Raw genomic sequence first — 19,552 nt, forward strand, 5'->3', positions numbered from 1 at the left:
AATTTGTCGTCAGCGTACTCATTTATCATCTTAATTACCTGTTACCTAATAATGAGTTTCTTGTTAAAGCTCAGCTTTCCTCCCTCGAAGCCACTACAGCAAATAGTGAGAGCAGGTTTTCACAAAAATATGGAACAAAAAGTTGTCTATTGTTGGTTGTCTTTTTTCAGATAAAAAACAATGTTTTGTTAGCTCTTTGTTTCCCTTGCCATGTCTTTGTAGCATAACAGATTGTGTGTGTGTGTGTGTGTAGTGTGTTGTGCCTTGGTGTTCACTGTACATTTGCAGGCTCTTTCACGGTCTTATTAAATGAATGAATCGAATAGCAGAAGAGTGCTATTGATAAAAGAATGACATCTGTTTCTACTGGCGGGGCCTATAGAGCCTCTGCCTATACATCACACATACACATAAACACACATAAATTACACCTAAAGACACACAAGTGCAAGCACAGTATAACAGGGTATATGTACTTTCCTCATACACACACGTGCACACATTATATAACAAACACATACAGTACACAGCTACACTGTATAGCTGTGTACTTTATGTGTGGACAGTGTGTGTGTGTGTGTGTCAGAGAGACCCACCACACTGATATTGAAGGCGTAGAGCAGGTCAAAGGGCAAGGCGGCGATCAGATCCACAAACAGCCAGGATGTGACGTAGTGAATGCAGATGCAGCGGGGGTCATACACGACCTGACCAGACGTGCTCACGTAGGTAGTTCGGAAGTTCAGCACGATATCTGGCACACAACATACAACTTAACACACAAGTGCTGCTTGGAAACACTCAGTGGAGGCTGGGATGCTGTTAAATGGTGCTAATGGTTGAACTCTTAAAATCGAATTAACTCTCCTTACAGCTGTCATCAACATGCATCTCAGGGAATTACAGTTTGGCAGTAGTGGAAAAGTAGGTAGAGAGTAGTAGAGAGTTAGGTAAGAAGCTCAATACCACTCTCATGTCTGTATGATAAGTATGAAGCTACAGCCAACAGCCTGTTAGCGTAGCTTAGCATGAAAACTGGAAACAGTTACTAAAGCAAGTGTAAACAGAGGTTTTTGATTCTGTTGTAAAGCTATTTCCAGCAGCGCACTGAAGGTCTCAGTAATAGTGAGTGCTATGTTAAGCTAAACTGCAGGTACACTGGCCAACACTGTGGCAATAAGGTTGTCCAGGTTGTGAAAATACTTCCTTTAACAAGCCTTCCTCAAGTGGGATTAATGGACTTGGTTGCCAGAAGGGAGACAGCAGATACAGTAGAGAAGAAGTGCAGATTGTTAAGGAGGTTACATTAGCATACAGCTCTTGTGCATCAGGAAGTGGCAATGCAGACTATGGGCCAATTAAGAGAGAAGGAGTGTTGGTTTCAGACCTGCTTGACTGGATTATGTAAACCAGAAAGGAGTTCCCCCTTAAACTGATATTAGAAGAAAGTGGAAACACATTTAAATGGATAGGAGCCAAGCTGATGCCAAAGCAAAAAACATGAAAAAAAAAAAAAAAAAAAAAAAAGAAAGAAATTATACAAAACATGTGAAACCAGTCTTACCAATGATAAAAAGTATCTCCACCAAGATATCGCTGACACTCGGAGGGTTACGTGCCGCTGAGCCGCCGTCCTCTCGTATCTCAGTGAAGCAGACATTATAGGGAACAGTGACAGCTACGTAAAAGGTGGCCAACAAGATCAGCCAATCCCAGCCAGCCTTGAACGCACCGTAGTGAAGGAGGACGAAAGGGGACTTCTGGATGTCCGCCACCTTGTACTCTGGGACCGGGTTCGCATTGGCCCCGAGAACACTCTTGATATAGCGTATGGAAACATACACACAAATTGATCAATACTGGATTGTCTCAACTGTGGGGAGACATTTTGAAACAAATATTCCAAAATGTGTTGCCTTCAAAAACAGTCACATCAGACTCCATATAGTAAATCATCTTAATCTAATAATAAGACAAAATACAATGTGTCCCTGGTGGTTTAACTGAGTATCAAGTTAGCTGATGCAAAAGGATGAAACCTTTTAACCATGATATCTGATATCAGCAGGCCCCCCAACGAATTCAAATGACAATGAGAGCTTTTATACAAATTTCTTTCCTCTAAAACGCTTAGTCATTAAGATCACGTTGCAAGGACAGTTTTGCACATTTTGTCTCATCCCAGTTTACAAGTTTTCACCTTATTGACTTAATGCAAATCAAGTTATGTTGCAAACAAAGCCCTTGAAAACAGTACAGGACAAGCAAATTGCCCCTTTACCAGCAAATGCAAGTCTGTAAAATTAATCTGCTGATATTATATAATCCTCCTTAGTGCAAGACTGAAAATCTAAAGCCTTGCTAGTGCCTCCTTGAGGCTGCAATGTTCATTACACCTCTGTAGTGCTAAAGCGTTGGACAGAACAAACAATACACTAACACATTTGCTATTCTTAGAGCCTAACAAGTAATGAGGCTGAGGATTGTGCATGAGAAAAAGCCATGGGGCCATTACAATCAAAAGGTTCATCATCTGGGGAGCATGAATGTGAAGGCTGAAACAGTAAAAATACAGTCGGTCAAATCCTAAGTAGGACAAGGTACCAAAATAAACATGTCTCACATTGTTGATCTTCAGCTTGCTCTTGGTTTTGTCCTGTTTCTGTAGGTGTCCAGACAACTGGTAGAGGACAGCCCGACTGCGGCGGCGCTCCATGTTGAAGCCTGGAGGGCGGCTGATCTGGCGGATCTCCAGCCCAGTTTCCTCATCTGAAAACAAGGGCACAAAACTAGAGAGGCATACAGACATGTGGCAGAAACTGCCATTGTACAAATCTGTGGTTCCCAAACTTAAATAGAAAAAGGTTGCATAGTATGAGGGCGACCATTTTTAACACTGGATTCATTAATTTCAATGAACTCACTGCAATCAGTGAATTCCTTTGTGAGTGCAAAGTAAATCTGCTAAAAGTTTTTGCGCCAAGTTCAACTTGATATGTATATTCTCACCGTTGACCAATGTTGACAATGCTGACCTTTGAGGAAAAATAGAGCTGGAGAGTCCAAAATGAAGGAAGCTATTGTAGCCTCTTAGCTGTGTTGCGCTCGCTGTCCAGATTAATTGAACACTCCTATGTTATGAGTGTTATGAGTATAAACTGTTCCACAAAAGAGGAATGATTTGCAGACAGTGGTACAAATACGTCTTTTAGAATAAACTGTGAATTTATTGTCCTTTTTGCGACCAAGCTAACAAGCATATTAACTTGCAGTTAGCAAGCCTGTTAGCTCAGAGAGCACTTTTCCTCCTTCAATAACTCTTTATTGAATTCAATTTTGTACAATCATGAGAACAAATTGCCAGCTAGCGGCCCAGTACAGAGAAAATTGAAAGTTTTTAGTGTTGTTGTTACTGACGCTAGCGCTAGCATGTTGCTGGCTGGTTGGTGTGTTAGTGGTTAGCTTGTCAGCTACAGTAGTTCTCCAACTAGCCATGCGAGGAGTCACTACGTCACCAAGCTTCTAAACCCACATTCTGGTGTGACAGGGCTTTTATGCTATGACACACAAAAAGCTCTGCAATCGCTTTTGTGCTTTTGATTTTCTTTTTACGTTTAACATTGTCACCCATTTCAGGGCTGCCAACTCCCACGCATTGCCCGTGAGACTCACCCATTTCACACGCTCACACGTCCATTTTCTCACGCAGTGAAAAACAAATGTATAACTGATAACTCCAGCTGATGCAACACTGGACAAGTGGACCCACTCTCACACTGTGAGTCTCAGACAGTTTGTGACTAGAGTGATAACATTACTGGGAGAGTTTTGCGATAGAAACATTTTAAAATGAAGCGTTGCCAACAACAGCAAGTTTGATGAATTAATCTGTGTCTGTCATTGATTAATTGATGTCTTTTACCATCTTAAAATGTAAAAGTTAAGTATGGATACATGAAGGTAAGAAAAATTATGTTCAAAAAAGGCATGTATTTACGAGGACTTCCTTGTGCCTTTTTTTCAGAAGGTAGCCTATTTTTTGCCCCTTGAACTGATTTTTAGGGGTATTTACTAAACTCAGAAATAATGTATAATTATTGCATTATATTGTCAAATAAACACTCAATTTACTGCACAAAGATTTGTTTTGTGAGAACAGCAAAAAAAGGGGCACTTTTGGTCCAAGCTCTGTTAATTTCTGACCTGTCATGCTGTTGCTGCACCTTCTCTTTCCCCGTCTGCTGTAGAGAATATCGATAAATTAAAAGGGGGATGGATTTTGTTCATTGTGCTAACAAAGGGATGGCATATACCCCCCACCCCCTGTGGTTGATACCACAGCATGTGATGTTCAGTAGGGTTGTAGGTTATGCAGACAGCAAGACAGCTTTTTCTGATGTGTTTTTACCACTTTTCTGTCAGAATGATTAAACTAAGCATGATAGCCATCTTAATCATAATGTGTTGCGTTTAAGTAGCTGAGAATATGATAAATGCATGTAGAAATGCAGAAAATGATATTAAAATCCTTTTTTTCCCTGGGGGACCACACTTTTACACCCTTGAAGTGAGTACAAATTTGAAAATCAAATCACCAATATAAACCATTAACAATATATGTGAACAAAATTCAATCATACCTGCTCTTTTATTTAACCCTCCAGATTCTCATTTTTCAATGCCCCCTTCCCCCATCCTCCCAACTCCACATTTCAACAACAAAATGACTCCATAAATTCACTAGAATGCAGGAAAACAGTCTCTGAAATTAACAATTTTCTGGGGGAAGATCTCCAGATACCCTGGTTACGTTTGGTCTCCCGATATAGGTTATGATGTCTGGAGGTTGGCAAGTATGCCTTGACTTTTCATCTAGACATGCTTATAAAATAGTAAATTTGCTGCTGAACTTTTTAAACGAAATTCCTGGGGGTTGAGGAGTGATGACCCCGACCCCTGCGGTGGGTAACGTCACAGAAGACCTACTCATAAAAATGCACTTCACCAATACCAAATCTCACTCCAAACTTGAAAAGTTGGCAGCCCTGATTTGATATAGATTTTAATGTTGTTGTTGTTTCTTACAGCTACAAAAATTCAAACATAAACCAAATTTTGGAGGCCATTTAACACATTACACAGCCTATAAGGTTATCAAGGCATTAGGTTGTTGAACCCATACTGTCTTTACACTCCTGTGAGTCATTTTAGCACATTGCTTGTGTTATGAGCTGTGGAATTCATAATGCCTTAGAATCCCTCAACCCATCATGTTATTGGAAGTCAATTGGCAAATGTTCTGCTGAAACCAAACATTCACCACAGAAACCCCTCAAATTAACCTTTATTACCCATGTACAAGAGGGATGCATGGGTAATAAATTACCCAATCGTAATTTAGGTATCCACTGGGCAGGCATTTACCTCATAGATTTTTTCACAACCAGACCTTACCAGAAAAGCATAGCAAAAGCAATTGAACAGAGAAAGTTGGTACAATTTGCTTCAAAGAAACACCACATAATATATGAAAAAAACTATCACTTATTATACACTAAGGCTGCTGAAAAATCACCTGCAGTAAGCATTATGTTTCTACTCTTGTACAGAATAACACAAAGTTACATGTTGTCACACTGTATTTAGCTAGTACATGAGATAATAGTGTGGTTGTCATCAAGCACAGTATAATAGTATGTAAGCTATTTATAATGCCTTTACATTGGTTAACATACAGGTTTATATACTTGTAAAATGATATAGGTCAGTTTTGCAGAAGGGCCACAGCACATTGGTAATGTCCTGTAGCAGGGTGGATGTTAGTGATTTAAATGGATGATCTGGACTGTTTATGCACTTGTTTTGGTTTATCATATTGGCAGGTCTACCATGCAAAAAACTGTAAATTGTAATTATTATTATTTTTTTAATTTGGACAATAGAACTGACAAAGAATATACTGTTTTGCTAAAAAAGTAGAATAGATTATTTACTTGGTGACTGCTCCCAAATCCCCTCCATTATATCCCCGTTCATGTCTGCTGACAGATTTGTGCCCCAGCTGCAAAGCCTCTATTGGATCATTTCATGTGATTTATAGTAGAATTGGACAATGCTTCACTTTCTCTTTCTTTTCCATGCTTTCTCTCACCAGTGTCAGATTCATTGCCATGGTCCAGGTCCCTATTTTCTGTGATGTCCTTATGTGAGACCAGGAACAGAACCACCTCACTCTTCTCGTTCTTTATGGGCACAATGTCCAGCAGACACCAGAATTTGGAGCCTGTTCAAATCAAAAAAGATTTGAATACTAACCTGCAATCCACAAACATATCAGGTTTGACTTAAAGATAATATATTTTTGACAGTCAATGCCAGTATCAAACATGATTCAATTTGCTAATATCCTCCAGCCATCGAGTCTTACCACTCTTCTTGTACAGAATGATCTCAGTCTTGAACTCCCGACGTTCATCCAGAGCTTTCTGCATCTGTGAGGTGAGGCGGTCGCTGGTCTCGCTGCCGTACAGGAAGTGACACATGCAGCTCTTCTGCATCAGCTCACCACGGGCGAAGCCAGTCAGTTCACAGAAGCCATCGGAGCAGTAGACTATGGGATAGAGGGACTGGACCTGAGCGTTCCCCAGGACAAAGTTACTGTCTGGTTGGAGGAAAGATGGGAAGGTAATAGGGACAAGACACAGAAAAGGGAAACAGAGAAACAGGGATAAAGCAAGGTTAAGAAAGACCACGAGTATTGTGGTGTTTCAGAGGGTCTCCAGAAACACATTTTGACCTGATGGTGGCACTAGATGAAAAGTTAAGGGATCACCAAAGTTATATATTAAATATAAATATTTGTCAAGATATTTCAGTCCGGAACAAAGACCGACTTTGCCATCCCAGAGCCTTACTACTAGTGTGGCTAAAAATGCTGATACTCTTATCACAATCCCCTTCAATTGTCGTTTGTAAAGCTTACTTTGATTACTTTTCCCCTGTGTTTAGCCTCTTAGGCTATATATAGGCTGACCTATCACTGTGATTGGTGGAGAGAAAACTCACTTATCTCATCTATATTTTGGTTTACAGATGATCTTGTGTAATTATAACATTCTCCTGAAACAATGCTATGGTAGAAATGATTAAGCATTATTCATAATTAACTATCCTGTCTCTGCCAATGCAAAACAAAATGTGATTTGAAAGAGAGTTAGTGCAATAATAATACAGTAATATACATAGCATTTCCAATTATTTTGTTTGACTTTAACTATTATGGAAAGTACAATAAGCAATTTCATCAAAATGTGTTATTTGCGTAATTGATGTAAATATACACCCTAAACATATATAAATGCAGGGAATAGCTGGAGTACTGCCTTTGTTCTGTTACAACTACAACTCCCAGGAGACTTACACATAGGTTACAAAATACTAATTCACAATTAAAAACAAAGCCAGCAGGATGATCATGTTGCAGCTGTGAACTGTGCCTTTAAGGACGGCAAACAGTTTTGTCCAGTCACGTTCACACTACATGCTTTACTCAACCATGGGGTCATCACCTACAATTTCACTAAGATGTCACATTAATTCAAAGAAAACATGATTAAAATTGTAAGCACGGCTCTCTTTTTTTCACAGTGTTCGTTCTCACTTGATGTTCGCCTCTGCACTCTGAAAGGCTTCGGAGTAATTCTGCTCACTCTGAGGAGTTCTCCTCCGGGAGGATTTAACATGCCTGCTGCTTTTCATTGATATTAATTTCATCTTCTTTTCTTCATCTCCCGCTATTGTTCTCTCCAAATAATCTTTTCTTTTTCTTTGTTCGTCCCATGCGTCTTCCCCTCCTCTCTCTGCCTTTATGCCCTCTACAATTTTCATCAGCAGCAGCTTTTTTTTTATCAGACATTGTATGATTTTGGGATACACAGATAAACTTGACTTCACTTTTCCGTGGAGCTCAGACATGCCAGATTTGGTTTGTAAAAGTAATCTCTGCATGTTCACAGCCTCAGGCAGTAGTTAACATTAAATAAGAATTAAACTGCGCAGAAATAAATAAAACCAGGCACACACTGTATATATACTCTATAATGTGGGAATCAATCATCCCCTCCCCTCATGTATGTATGCTCATGTAACTTACAGTTGTGATATACATTATCTGAAAGGAACCTCAAAGCAGCATATTTCTCTGCGTTAATATCCTTTAGTCCCAATTTATGCATGAAGGCATGAAGATGGATGGCATGCGATGTATTTACTCACTGGCTGGCCAGCCCGTCTAATAAAGGGCAACCATACCGAGCAGTCAGAGGTGAACAGTGCAGTACAACAGACAGTTAAAACACATTTAGATCACCCTGCCTAAAGGAGTTGATCAACCACCAAGTACTTTTTGGTTTCCATAGACAGTGTCGCTGTCCCATGATGCTCTACTGTTTCAGAGGCTGTTCTCCCTTCACAAGAGTGAAGAAATTGAAAGCTATGTGCACAATATTATAGTAAGGGTAATCCAACACTATTGCCAGGCAGATAATTGACATTGGATGCTGCTACAAAATCCCAGATTACGTTCACTGTTTTTAAAATTAGTTCTATTTACAACATCTGCGTATGGCAACTGTGGTTGAGGTTAGGCAACTGTAACACTTGGTGAAGGGGAGGAAACGATCATGGTTGCAGTAGAAAAAAAGAAAACAATAACTGTTGGATTGAAAGTGTGATGCGCATGGTGCTGTCACATAGAGTTCAACTTTGGTGAACGATGACACGAGAATTTGTGCCACCGATCAACAGCAAATCATCTTGACAGTGCTGACCTTTGAGGGAACGGCGAGCCATACAGTGTAAAATGGAAGAAGCTATCATATTAGCTATGTCGAAGCATGCAATTTCATATAACCCTGCTCTGCTGAAGTGTATTTGCTGCAGAAAAGAGATGTACTGTAGCATGGTTTGCACTCCTGAACCATGGATGGATGTTACAAATACATGCTTTTGAATTTGTTTTGGTAACTTACTGTCCGGTTAGGGGCCAAGAGCACAAGTAATCACTATGTCACCAAGCTTCCAGGACCACTTATTTTGTGACTGTACTGTTTGCTGACTGGAGTATAAAAACATATTTTTTTTTTTCTTATAATAGCTCAATAATGTGCTAAAAACTTTATTTCCCAATTATAAGATGATGTTCGATTTGAATGATTTCTGCGGAGAAGTTGGTCTGATTTACCAACAATCTTCCAAACAGTTCATTAAATATAAAATGTAAAACCAAAAACGCATGTAAGCATACTGTATGTTAGTATATTACCAGGCTGTGATATAAACAGGAGCTCTGACAAATGGTTTGACAGCCTGAGTTATGGGAACAATCTTGAATAATTCATTATGAAACTGAATTAGGTACAATAAGTGACTCACACAGCCAAGACATTCATTCCACTGAGATCATTAATGTCCATACATAAATGAATCTGGAAGACTTGAGCACTCACTTTGAAGAATGTGAGCAATATAGGAGAATGAGAGGGGATCGACAGAGTGAGAGGGAGCGAGAGATAAAGGAATAGAGACAGAGAAAGTGAGATTACATGAAGATGAACTGGCGACAATGAAATTGAATAATTCATGCATTAATAAAGCATGTCCAGTGTAAATGCTCGTGCCAAAACTACTTGAAGCCCCACTCAGACAATTGCCTTTCTGTGCAGGAGGCTCATGGGAAGTCACACATTTCCTCTGAAGTAGTACAACAACTTATGAATCACAATAATCCAACTGGCAAAATGATGTCCTACAGTATACTGTATGTTGTGTTTAAAGTGATACATTGCTCATTAAAGATGGGGAGGAATTTCAGATTTATACACATTCACACATACAGATTGCAATTATACCTCTGACAACATTTCTTGGAGGCAGAAATAATCTCATTGGTCAAGGTAAACCTCAGTGGGTGGAGCTTAACAGCCACAATTTTTTAAAAGTTAGCCAAAACACAGTAGCCTATTAAAAAAACACAACTAGGCTAACAATAACTTTTTCCATTCATTAAAGGAATGATTTGACGTTTTGGGAACTACATGTGCGCTTATTCACTTTCTTGCTGAGAGTTAGACAAAAAGATGGATACCACTCTCATGTCTGTACGTTAAATATGAAACTAGAGCTAGGAGATGGCTAGCTTAGCTTAGCACAGTTTCCCCCTGTTTCCAGTCTTTGTACCAAGCTAAGCTAGCCATCTCATAACTGTAGCTTCATATTTAACAGACAGATATGAGAGAAGTATTAATTAATCAGCACACTCGTGAGTTAGCCTGAAGGCAAAGCTCTAGATTTCCCTGTTGATCTACATTTCAATCCTCAGCTACAGACATGAGCTTTGGTTAATGACTGAAAGAATAAGATTGTGGATACATTCCTTTCTTTCAAATTGCTTATTCTGTAGTCTTCTGAGATAAATAAGTAAATGCCGCTCAAACAGTATCGTTGCTGCTTGATCCATCATGGCCGGCAAGTCTCCACCATGTGTCAGAGGAAGTTTATGTTTCTGTCGAGAGCCATATGGACTCCAAGTCAATCAAGCAGTACAATCTTTAGGTGCTTGTAGCTGACGACAGCTAGGGGTCTGTGAAATCACTCTGCAAACTAACACAATTTTGTTTTCTGAATAAAAAAGGCTTTTTTAAAGGATTATTTTGTGGCTCTATCAAAGTGTCATATGGCCACAGTTAATGCCAATATGTCACATTTTATGCTGCTGCTTTTTGCTGCTCAGCTTCTTCACCAAATTTGCAACCGTAAGAACAACAAACCACTGTGCGACGCAACGACTGTGAGGACGTGTTACTCATATTCAGCCAGATGGCATTGTAGTGACAACAGCAACAGCGGCGGCACTTCCTTGTTGTCAGTTTTACCAGGTGTGTTAAATAAATGTAGAAATGGCCGTAATAACATCTGGTCATTCAAGCTGGGAGGGAGGAGGGAGGCTGTCCACGACTTTGACAGAACATAAGAATAATGCAGCCGTCAATTTTGAAGAGTGTGACAGAATATAATAGGATTTGATGAATCACTCAAAAAATAGGCTTGTACGTTTGAGATGATTAACTGGCAGAAAAGAGGAACATATTAATATTTAAGAGCAGTGAGCCCATTTTGCATAAAAACAAGGGTAGTGCTTTCATTTACTGGGCCTCACTGGAGCTTTCAGAAGAGCATTAAAGAAAAAGGACCAACTCCTTCCACACCAAACGGGAATATACAGCGGTCAGCACTGCACTTACATGAACATTTCCCCCCAAAAATGTGATGTGAGACACAGTTCTGTGCTCCATCATTTTCTTTTTACTCTGGCCGTATGCTGTGATCATTTTCTCCTTTGTTGTATTCATTTTCTGCACATTCCCCAGGCACTAGGCAGGCCCGTCACTTCCACACTACAATCCAGGTGTAATAACGTGCGAGCTGAGCTACAAAACCACTCAGACTCAGCCCCTGAGCAGCTTAGGGACTCCCCGACAAACCCTGGTACTGATAACACTGACAGCGACAGCCCGCCACAATACATCATCACCAAGCACAATGTAAGCCAAACACACACACACATGCCGCACAATGTTTGTTTATAGCACTTTTTAATGATACTGCGTTGACTTGCATTCATTCCTTAGAGGCTTATAAAACTGCAGGATATTGCGGTGTTTACATTCATACATGCACATAAAAAATCACACCCTTTCCTCTGATGGATTTGCCAGATAAACTTTACATACTTCTCTACTTTTTTCTTACATAATTTAAATAATTAAAGGTCAAAAACCCTCACTTCTCTCATAACTAGTATGTGGGATGCCACCTCATAGTGTAACAAGCTTTTTTTGCAACTGCCATTGAGTCAGTCACAATGGTGGAATAAATTAATCAATGATTCTTTGAATTTCATCTCAACAATAACTTTGTTATAATACCATAGAAATAACTCCATTTTATTTATAATCTTGAAGAATTGCAGCTATTCTTCACCTCTTCTGCTACTGAACTGCTATGACTTAACGTCTGCTATGACTTTGGTGATCATGTGACTTTTCCTCTAGCAAGGAGTGATATGTCTCTACAACTATTGAATGGATTGCCGTGAAATTTGGTACACACATTCGTGTCCTCTTCAGGGTGAAGTCACTGTCCGATACTTTGGTTTATGACTCAATACCTGCACATCTAATGACATTCCCATCAGCCTCAGCTGTATTTTGTGTTTAGTGCTAATTAGCAAATGTTAGCATGCTAACAAGTTAAAATAAGATGGTGAACATGGTAAAAATGATGCCTTCTAAACATTAGCATGTTAACATTGTCATTATGAGCATGTCAGCATTTAGCTCAGGATAGCTGATTTGCTTTAATGTTTTCAGTCTGATATATCACTTTGCAATCAAATCCATTTTATTATTATGGCAATATATTTCTAATAATACTTACTATAATACTAGTCATCTGTCATCCATTATAATATCACATCAATTGATGATGGTTGAGAAAAAACACTGAAAGCAAGAGTCCGTGCCGAAGAAATGAAAGAAAGAGCTGGCAAACAATAAGGAGATGCACACCGGCAGCTAGATGATTCCTGCGTGCAGGATTATTTGTTAAACCAGCGCTTTCATGTGTTTCCTAAACCGATTTTCATTCTGCATCAGCTTCAAAACTTTACAGCTTTGTGCCAGACAAAAACACAGAAATCCATCACTCTGAAGTCACTGCTCTTTCTTGTTCGCTCACTTTTTTTTCTTACTAGAGCATGAAGATGTGTCCAAGCCCAATCAAAACTACTGCATGACCTCCAGTAATCAGTATGAACAAATAATACACTGTGTGTTCTTCTGACAAGTATTTCCATACTATAAAGCTTCAACTGACTGCAAATGTGTTGTCATTTTTGATAACTAATTAATGATTTAAGTCATTTATTTAAGTGAGGAAAATGCTGGGATTGCTGCTTTTTCTCTGTTTCACATGTAGATTGAATCCCTTTGGGGGTTTTATACAAATTGAGCAATTTGAAGACAGTCCTGTGGTCTCTGGTAATTTCTAATGGGTATTTCTCATTATTATTTGACATTTTACAGGCTTAGCAATCAATTGATATAAAGTCAGTAAATTAATCTAACGATAAATAGCAAAATATCACCAATGTGTTTTATTGATCAACATGGTAGGAGCCGATTTCTCACATTTGCGTTTGAATATGAGGACTTCAATATTCAGAAATGTTGTGCTTACAGGGAAATGAAAGAATCTTATCTCCATTGCAAACAGCCAGTTTATAGTCCAACATGCCGAACATACACAGAACAAATAGTCTTCCACTAGGGGAGGAGGAGCCATCAATTATCAATTAGTACATAATATCTGTACAAAATTTCATGGCAAGCCCTCCAATAGTCGTTGAGATATTTCAGTCTGGGCGATGTTGACCACCTGACATTGCCATCCCTGAGTGATTAATTGAAAATATGTAACCTTTGTACTCATAAATATGTATGTGGTGTATTGAGATGTCTCTGGGCTCTAACTGAAGCTTTCTCCTGTGATGTGAGGGGAAAAAAACTAGAGAAAATCCCCTGGAGTCTCCCTGGATATCATGCTGCATTAATGTTGTATGGCAGAGATGGTAGATCCCAGAAAATACTGTCAGCCATGTACAGTTATACAGTTATTTGGTTGGAGAAGCTCCTCATTAAAATCCCCCTACTGTGTTTTAACCACAGGCCTGCCAGAGGTTAGGAGCAAGAGTCTAATCATGAATGACGTTGTCCAAGCACGAGGAAGTGCTGGCGATCACGTCATCATCTCTTTAGATCCAGCAAAAGTTTTCATTCACTGTAGTTGGCTCAGATTATGAGTAACAGAAGACAAACAGGCATATGCTGATATTTTACCTAATGAACAACACTGCTCAACCGAAGGAGCCCTGTGTCTAATGGATCTCCTTCAGCCGGCCCGTACACTGCAGCTGCTGCAAGAAGCGATCAGATACAGGAAAGTGCAATCAGTTCCACTCTCAGATTAGAGTAGAGCTGATGACACAAAATGAAAAATTCTGATTGAATTAATGCTATCTCGTGAAACTTTGCCTTCAGGGGACATACAGGAAACATCAAACACAGATGATTATTGATAACTGATAAGACAGAACAGACTGATAATAACATGTAGCACCTTGCAGCGGGAATGCAGCCGTAATCTACACAAATGAAATGAAAATCTTCTGTATTTACTGTAATTTACAGACGATCCCGCTCTGATTCCTTGTACAGTATCTCCTTCATCCACACATTCTGTCTGCTGCTCAGTCCTGCCTGTTAGTTTGCGCCTTCAGGACTGTGTTATGTAACAGTGTTAAGCTATAATAACTGCAGTTTGCATATTGATTGACAGCGATTTCTGTATGGGTTTACGTGGGATTAATGCACAGACTGATGCGTAGTGTTTTGCAATGAATTTTGTGTGAAACAGGTGAATAATAACTGTTTAACTGTGCCAGTGTCATTAAACAATGTAAAGTACCTCCAGCTCTGCCTGACTCAGTTGTTTTTCTTCCAATTCTAAGAATTGTGTGTTACTGTGATGATTTTAGTTAAAAAAAAAAACTGAATGTCAGAGATTTTTAAAGTAGTTCAGGTGCCACCTTTACTGTATGAATGGATCTATGTCTTTAATAGCTGATGTAAGGCTTTGAAATGTTTTGCTCACATGGAGGAAGCTAATTTCTTCCCCTGGCCCCCCTTAGCAGGCTGTGACAAGTGAAGTATGACTGAATCTAGAGTAAAGGCAGTGGTATATTGAGTCCGCATTGAATTGAATTGCAGCCTTTTAAACTGATTGACAGTTACAAATCACCAGTGCCTTTGAATGGTAATTAATACACTGACTCATAGAATTAATTAACACTATACATTAACAGCGAATCAGTACATTACAGCTTGTTATCAAAGTGATGCCCGCTTTAAATACAAATTAATACAGAAATGGAATATAACCTATGCTATCTAAAATAACAATCACCGTTTTTTTTTTGCAGTTTACTGACATTAAGGTATGTTCAAATGTTTTGGGTAAAAGGGTAAATTATCACTGACTGTAATGTAAAAACAATCAAATATAATACATGTCTTGGGTGACTTCACACTTCACACCATCTGCATTTCTTGTGCATACATTGACAAAAATATGTCATTTATTTTTGCATCAGGCTCTGTAAGGACCAGCAGACTGTGGTTAATTCATCTTTAAACTGGGTGCTTAGGTAGGAGCTTCATTAATTCTTAATACGTTAAACATTAGTCTTTCATTCATCATAATTCATTCATCAAATCCAGCATGCTTATGGTCTATTTGTGTCTTCAAGTGTCCTCAGTCCTGATTAAGCACTTTGCAGGACTTTGACTTTGTATTATCACAGTTCAATAGATCTGAATGAGTGAACAGTAAACAAACAGCTTGAAACATCCACTGCGCACCATAAAATTAGGGGATTAGTGACCATTGACAGATAAGAAATGTACTCACGGGTCCCATCGAAACGGGTGGCGATGGTATCCAAGAAGGTGTTTTGTGGCGCGATCAGACCCCGCATCACCGGCATCCGAGAGCGGGTCGAGCCGCGTCGCTCCCGCCTTTCCGAGCCATGGCTCTCGCCGGCGGTGGACACGAAGCCCGGCAGGAACTTGGACGTGGTCCCCGGCGCTCCTCCTAATCCCTGGAGGAGGGCGCCGAGCCGAGACACCCGGGACTCCACGGTCCAAACACTGTCCACCGACCACCGAGCAGGTGATCCGCGGCTCAGAGGAGGAGAGAAGAGCTGGAGGCTGGAGGGGAGAGGACGGAGGGTTGGAGGGACGGAGGGACCACAGCGAGGACGGTCACATTTACGCACGGGTGTGCAATCCTCTCCTCCTCCCTTTCCCACTCTCTCTTCCTCTCTAACACAAATACTTGTTTCTCTCTTTCTCTTGCCATTCGCTCTTTCCTTTTTTCATCTGCCAGCGCACCAGCCTCTCTCTATCTCTTTGAAATTCTATCAGTCTCTCTTCACCTCTCAGCCTTTCATGTTCTGATCAATGCCTGTTTCAAGCGGGTAAATGAAAGTGTTATTCTGTCTTTATTTGGGCTATTGCTAAGGAATTAATTTAATATTATCACACTTGAAGCTGCAAAATGAACGTAATGAACAATTTAGTCAGAATGGACAAAAGACTAAAACCTCTCTCTTTGTGGAATTATTGTGATGAATATTATATGTCATAGGCTACTATATATCTAAATGTGATTTTTTATTAAATGTGTTCTACATGGGAGAAATTCACATTTGCTTTTTTTGTGTGCAAAGGATGTATTCCTGATTCTGTATTTTATATGCATACACTATAGCAGTATACAGAATGCCAAGGCTGGCAGTATGAACTGGAGAAAATGGTTAAAGATAGTTTTTTCATAAGGGATCTTGCTGGGGCCCTTCTATGTGGAGCCTGCACGTTCTCCCTGTGTCTGTGTGGGCTTCCAGTTTCCTCCCACAGTCCAAAGACATGCAGGTTTGGTTAAATGGCAACTCTTAATTTGCTACTCGTGTGATTGTAAGTGCCAGGTTGTCTGGATGTACCAGCTCTCTATCTATGGCGTACCCCGCCTCTCAACCAATGTGAGCTGGGAAGGCAGGTATACAGTAGATAATGGATGGCTGTATAGACTTTAATAAAGATAATGCACACCCTCCAATCAATAGATGTTTTTTGTCTAATTGTACCTGTTTGTGGCAACTTCCATGGGTTTATACCATCTATTTCACAGCTACTTTTATACAATTCCTAAAATTATCCATTCTCCCACACCTGTAAATAGAAAACCCAAACCAGTTCTAATTGCTGGATTAGCCTTCACTCCCCCCTTGGTGTTTAATCTCTTATCGGTTGGACCGGATGTATCGGTTTTAATCAGTTTTATTGCTCTTATTGGTTTTTACTGTTGAATGTATGAACTGGCTTTTTTTAAAATGTATTTTAATATGAATGATTGTAAGGATGCCCCAAGGGGACAATAACGTAGGCCTATATATCATCTTATCTTGTCTCAAAGGGCCCCAACAGTGCTGCTTGTTATAGGCTTGACTCTGTCCATGTTTCCCACTGTCATTACATTTAAACACTAAATGAAATGGCAATCAAATATATGAAAATGGTGAAATGGTGAGGGCGCGTACTACTTGACTGTCATTTATACCCACTATAAAGCCACTTTATAGTGGTTTGTTTTTGATTTCTCTTTATAAACTCAAGCGCCCAATGGCATGCTGGGCTGTTAGACACTTTTATCATAGCTCCATCCATAATACTAACCACAGACAAAACTGAGAATTTAGTTTTATACTTAAAAGCATTAAGAAACTAAACAAACTGTAACATTAAGGCTTTGGATGTGGCATTTTGTGTATTATTAAAGCTCTTCATACTGCAGGTGTGCCCTTCGGGTGTGGCCTCAACAGACTGATGCTGTCTGCAGCTACATGGACTTGTCGGTTCACTGTTAAGTACGCTGGAGGAAACAGTAATCTCACATAGCCGGCTCTCAGTCTCTTTAAGCATTCACGAGTCGTTCAAGCACAAACATTGGTTAGAAAAACACTGAACGACTGAGCATATTTGTTTCCAAACTGAAAACCCTGAGCTACTTTTTCTGAACACACTCGCTTGCACTATGGCTGCCTCAGGATTCCCAGCAGTGGAAAGTAAGCATCTACTTCATTACACTTCAAAGGGAAACATTGCACTTTGTCCTCCACTACATATTACACCTGTAGTTAATCATTACTTAACAGTTAGACAGGGGCCATTCTGCTGCCTGTTGAGTGCTTCTTACTTTTGATACTTTAAGAATATTTAGCTGATAATACTGCTGTACTTTATTAAGATGCTTCTTACTGATAATCCCAATTTATAAGGAGATTTTTGTTACAGATGTCTGGTTTGCATGAGATTAACCATCATTGTCACCAAAATCAGTATTTACTTGGTGGAAGGAGGAGGAAGGAGGAGTGGGGTGGGGGGAATGACTGGTAGCTAGTTCTAACAAAAATTGATTTTTGCACTTTGGTCATGATGTTAAAAGAATGAACCATGACCACATGGTCCTATTCACTAACACTGAAGTGCAAGCCATGAGCAGTATTAGTAAGGACGCAGTGCCCTCTACAGGACATGAGGCTCAAGTGAAGCGACATCTGAAGTATTATAAGGGGCAACAGTCATCTATAATGTCACTTATCAAAAACATTTTTGGAACGCCTTTTTCCTTAAAACGTCCTAAATATTTTAGTATAATCTACATCAGTTTAAAAAGGCCTATTTGAAATGTTCTTCATCAATACAATACTTGTGTCAGGCCATTGAGGGTCTTAGCTTTGGGCTAATGTAAAAAAATTATATTTTATTGACTTTCTGACATTTTCCATGAGTGAAACTGCTTGTCATTAAGCTTTGTAATGCCATTATCAGTGTGATTTTGTTTGACACTACAGCAATACAAAATCCAACACGGCAGAGGCGGATGGCCCTCCACCACTGAGTCTGGTTTGATCAAAGGAAGTTTGATTGCCAACTATTTAGACAATTTTTAATAGTATGCTGGACTAGCAATACAGTACTGAATTTCCACATAACTAACAAACATACAGATGCATTTTAAGGTTTTTGCTTTACAATGAAACTTAGGAAAAGGGTTTATAAAGCTTTCAGAAAATGTATTCATTCATCAGTCTGATGCTTTCACACCAGTCCATCCATTTGCTTTTTGCCTTGACTTGAAAGTATGCTTTTATCACACTGCTCTTCAGTTGAATTATTCATTAATAAACTAAGACAAGCTGAAGAAACGGAAGATGATTCCCCCCGAGGTGTCAATAATATGACATGTGAAATACTAACATGATTTAAGTCCAACTATATTCACTATTCTACAAGTATTTGATTTAACATCAGGCAAATGGATGAAAAGTCACATCGCAGACTATGTTCTGTGACCAAATCCAAAAGTAAGAAATCTGCCGAAAACCCTGTTTGATCGAGGCACTCAACACAATACAGTACATGCTTCATTTAAAGCTAACTTTGCAGAGACATCAGAGCTGCATTTTAAGTTGATGTCTAGACTCAAAAATTGGCTCAAAATGATGTAAAATCAGTTGTAACTGTTTTTACCACCTTCAAGTCATGTCTTGGTCTTCTCTGAGATCTAACTGGAGTTTCTACTGTTTTGTTATCAGCCAGGAGACTCAAGTTTTTAGCAACATTAGTGATGTGGCTTTAGGGGTGTTCAGTCCACCTCTTGGTCCAGACTGAAATATCTCGAGAAATTTTGGATGGTTCACAATAAGTTTGATATTCAGGTCCACAGAGTCAGATCCTAATAAGTTTGTCCAATCATTTGGTTTATGACTAAATCCCTGCAAAGCGAATGACATTCCCATCAACTTCAGCTGTACTTT

The 19,552-nt window shown here is 39.5% G+C and overlaps 1 protein-coding gene across 2 annotated transcripts in view; it reads right to left on the reverse strand.

The window, feature by feature from the left end:
• Positions 1-16,742, reverse strand: part of LOC122872048 (potassium voltage-gated channel subfamily H member 8-like) — a 36,207-nt gene extending 19,465 nt beyond the window's left edge. The window contains exons 1-6 of one of the 2 annotated variants that reach the window (XM_044187702.1): positions 15,586-16,742; positions 6,428-6,661; positions 6,152-6,283; positions 2,624-2,769; positions 1,565-1,817; positions 597-754 (exon numbers count right to left, since the gene is read on the reverse strand). In XM_044187702.1, coding sequence (XP_044043637.1) covers positions 597-754; positions 1,565-1,817; positions 2,624-2,769; positions 6,152-6,283; positions 6,428-6,661; positions 15,586-15,661 — 999 coding nt within the window. In that variant the 5' untranslated portion in view covers positions 15,662-16,742. The remainder of the gene's footprint in view (positions 1-596; positions 755-1,564; positions 1,818-2,623; positions 2,770-6,151; positions 6,284-6,427; positions 6,662-15,585) is intronic. The other variant, XM_044187701.1, reaches the window with a different exon arrangement.
• Positions 16,743-19,552: the final 2,810 nt, after the last annotated feature.

The sequence above is a fragment of the Siniperca chuatsi genome, linkage group LG24 (assembly GCF_020085105.1).
Source record: "Siniperca chuatsi isolate FFG_IHB_CAS linkage group LG24, ASM2008510v1, whole genome shotgun sequence".
In the NCBI taxonomy this organism is placed as follows: Eukaryota; Metazoa; Chordata; class Actinopteri; order Centrarchiformes; family Sinipercidae; genus Siniperca; species Siniperca chuatsi.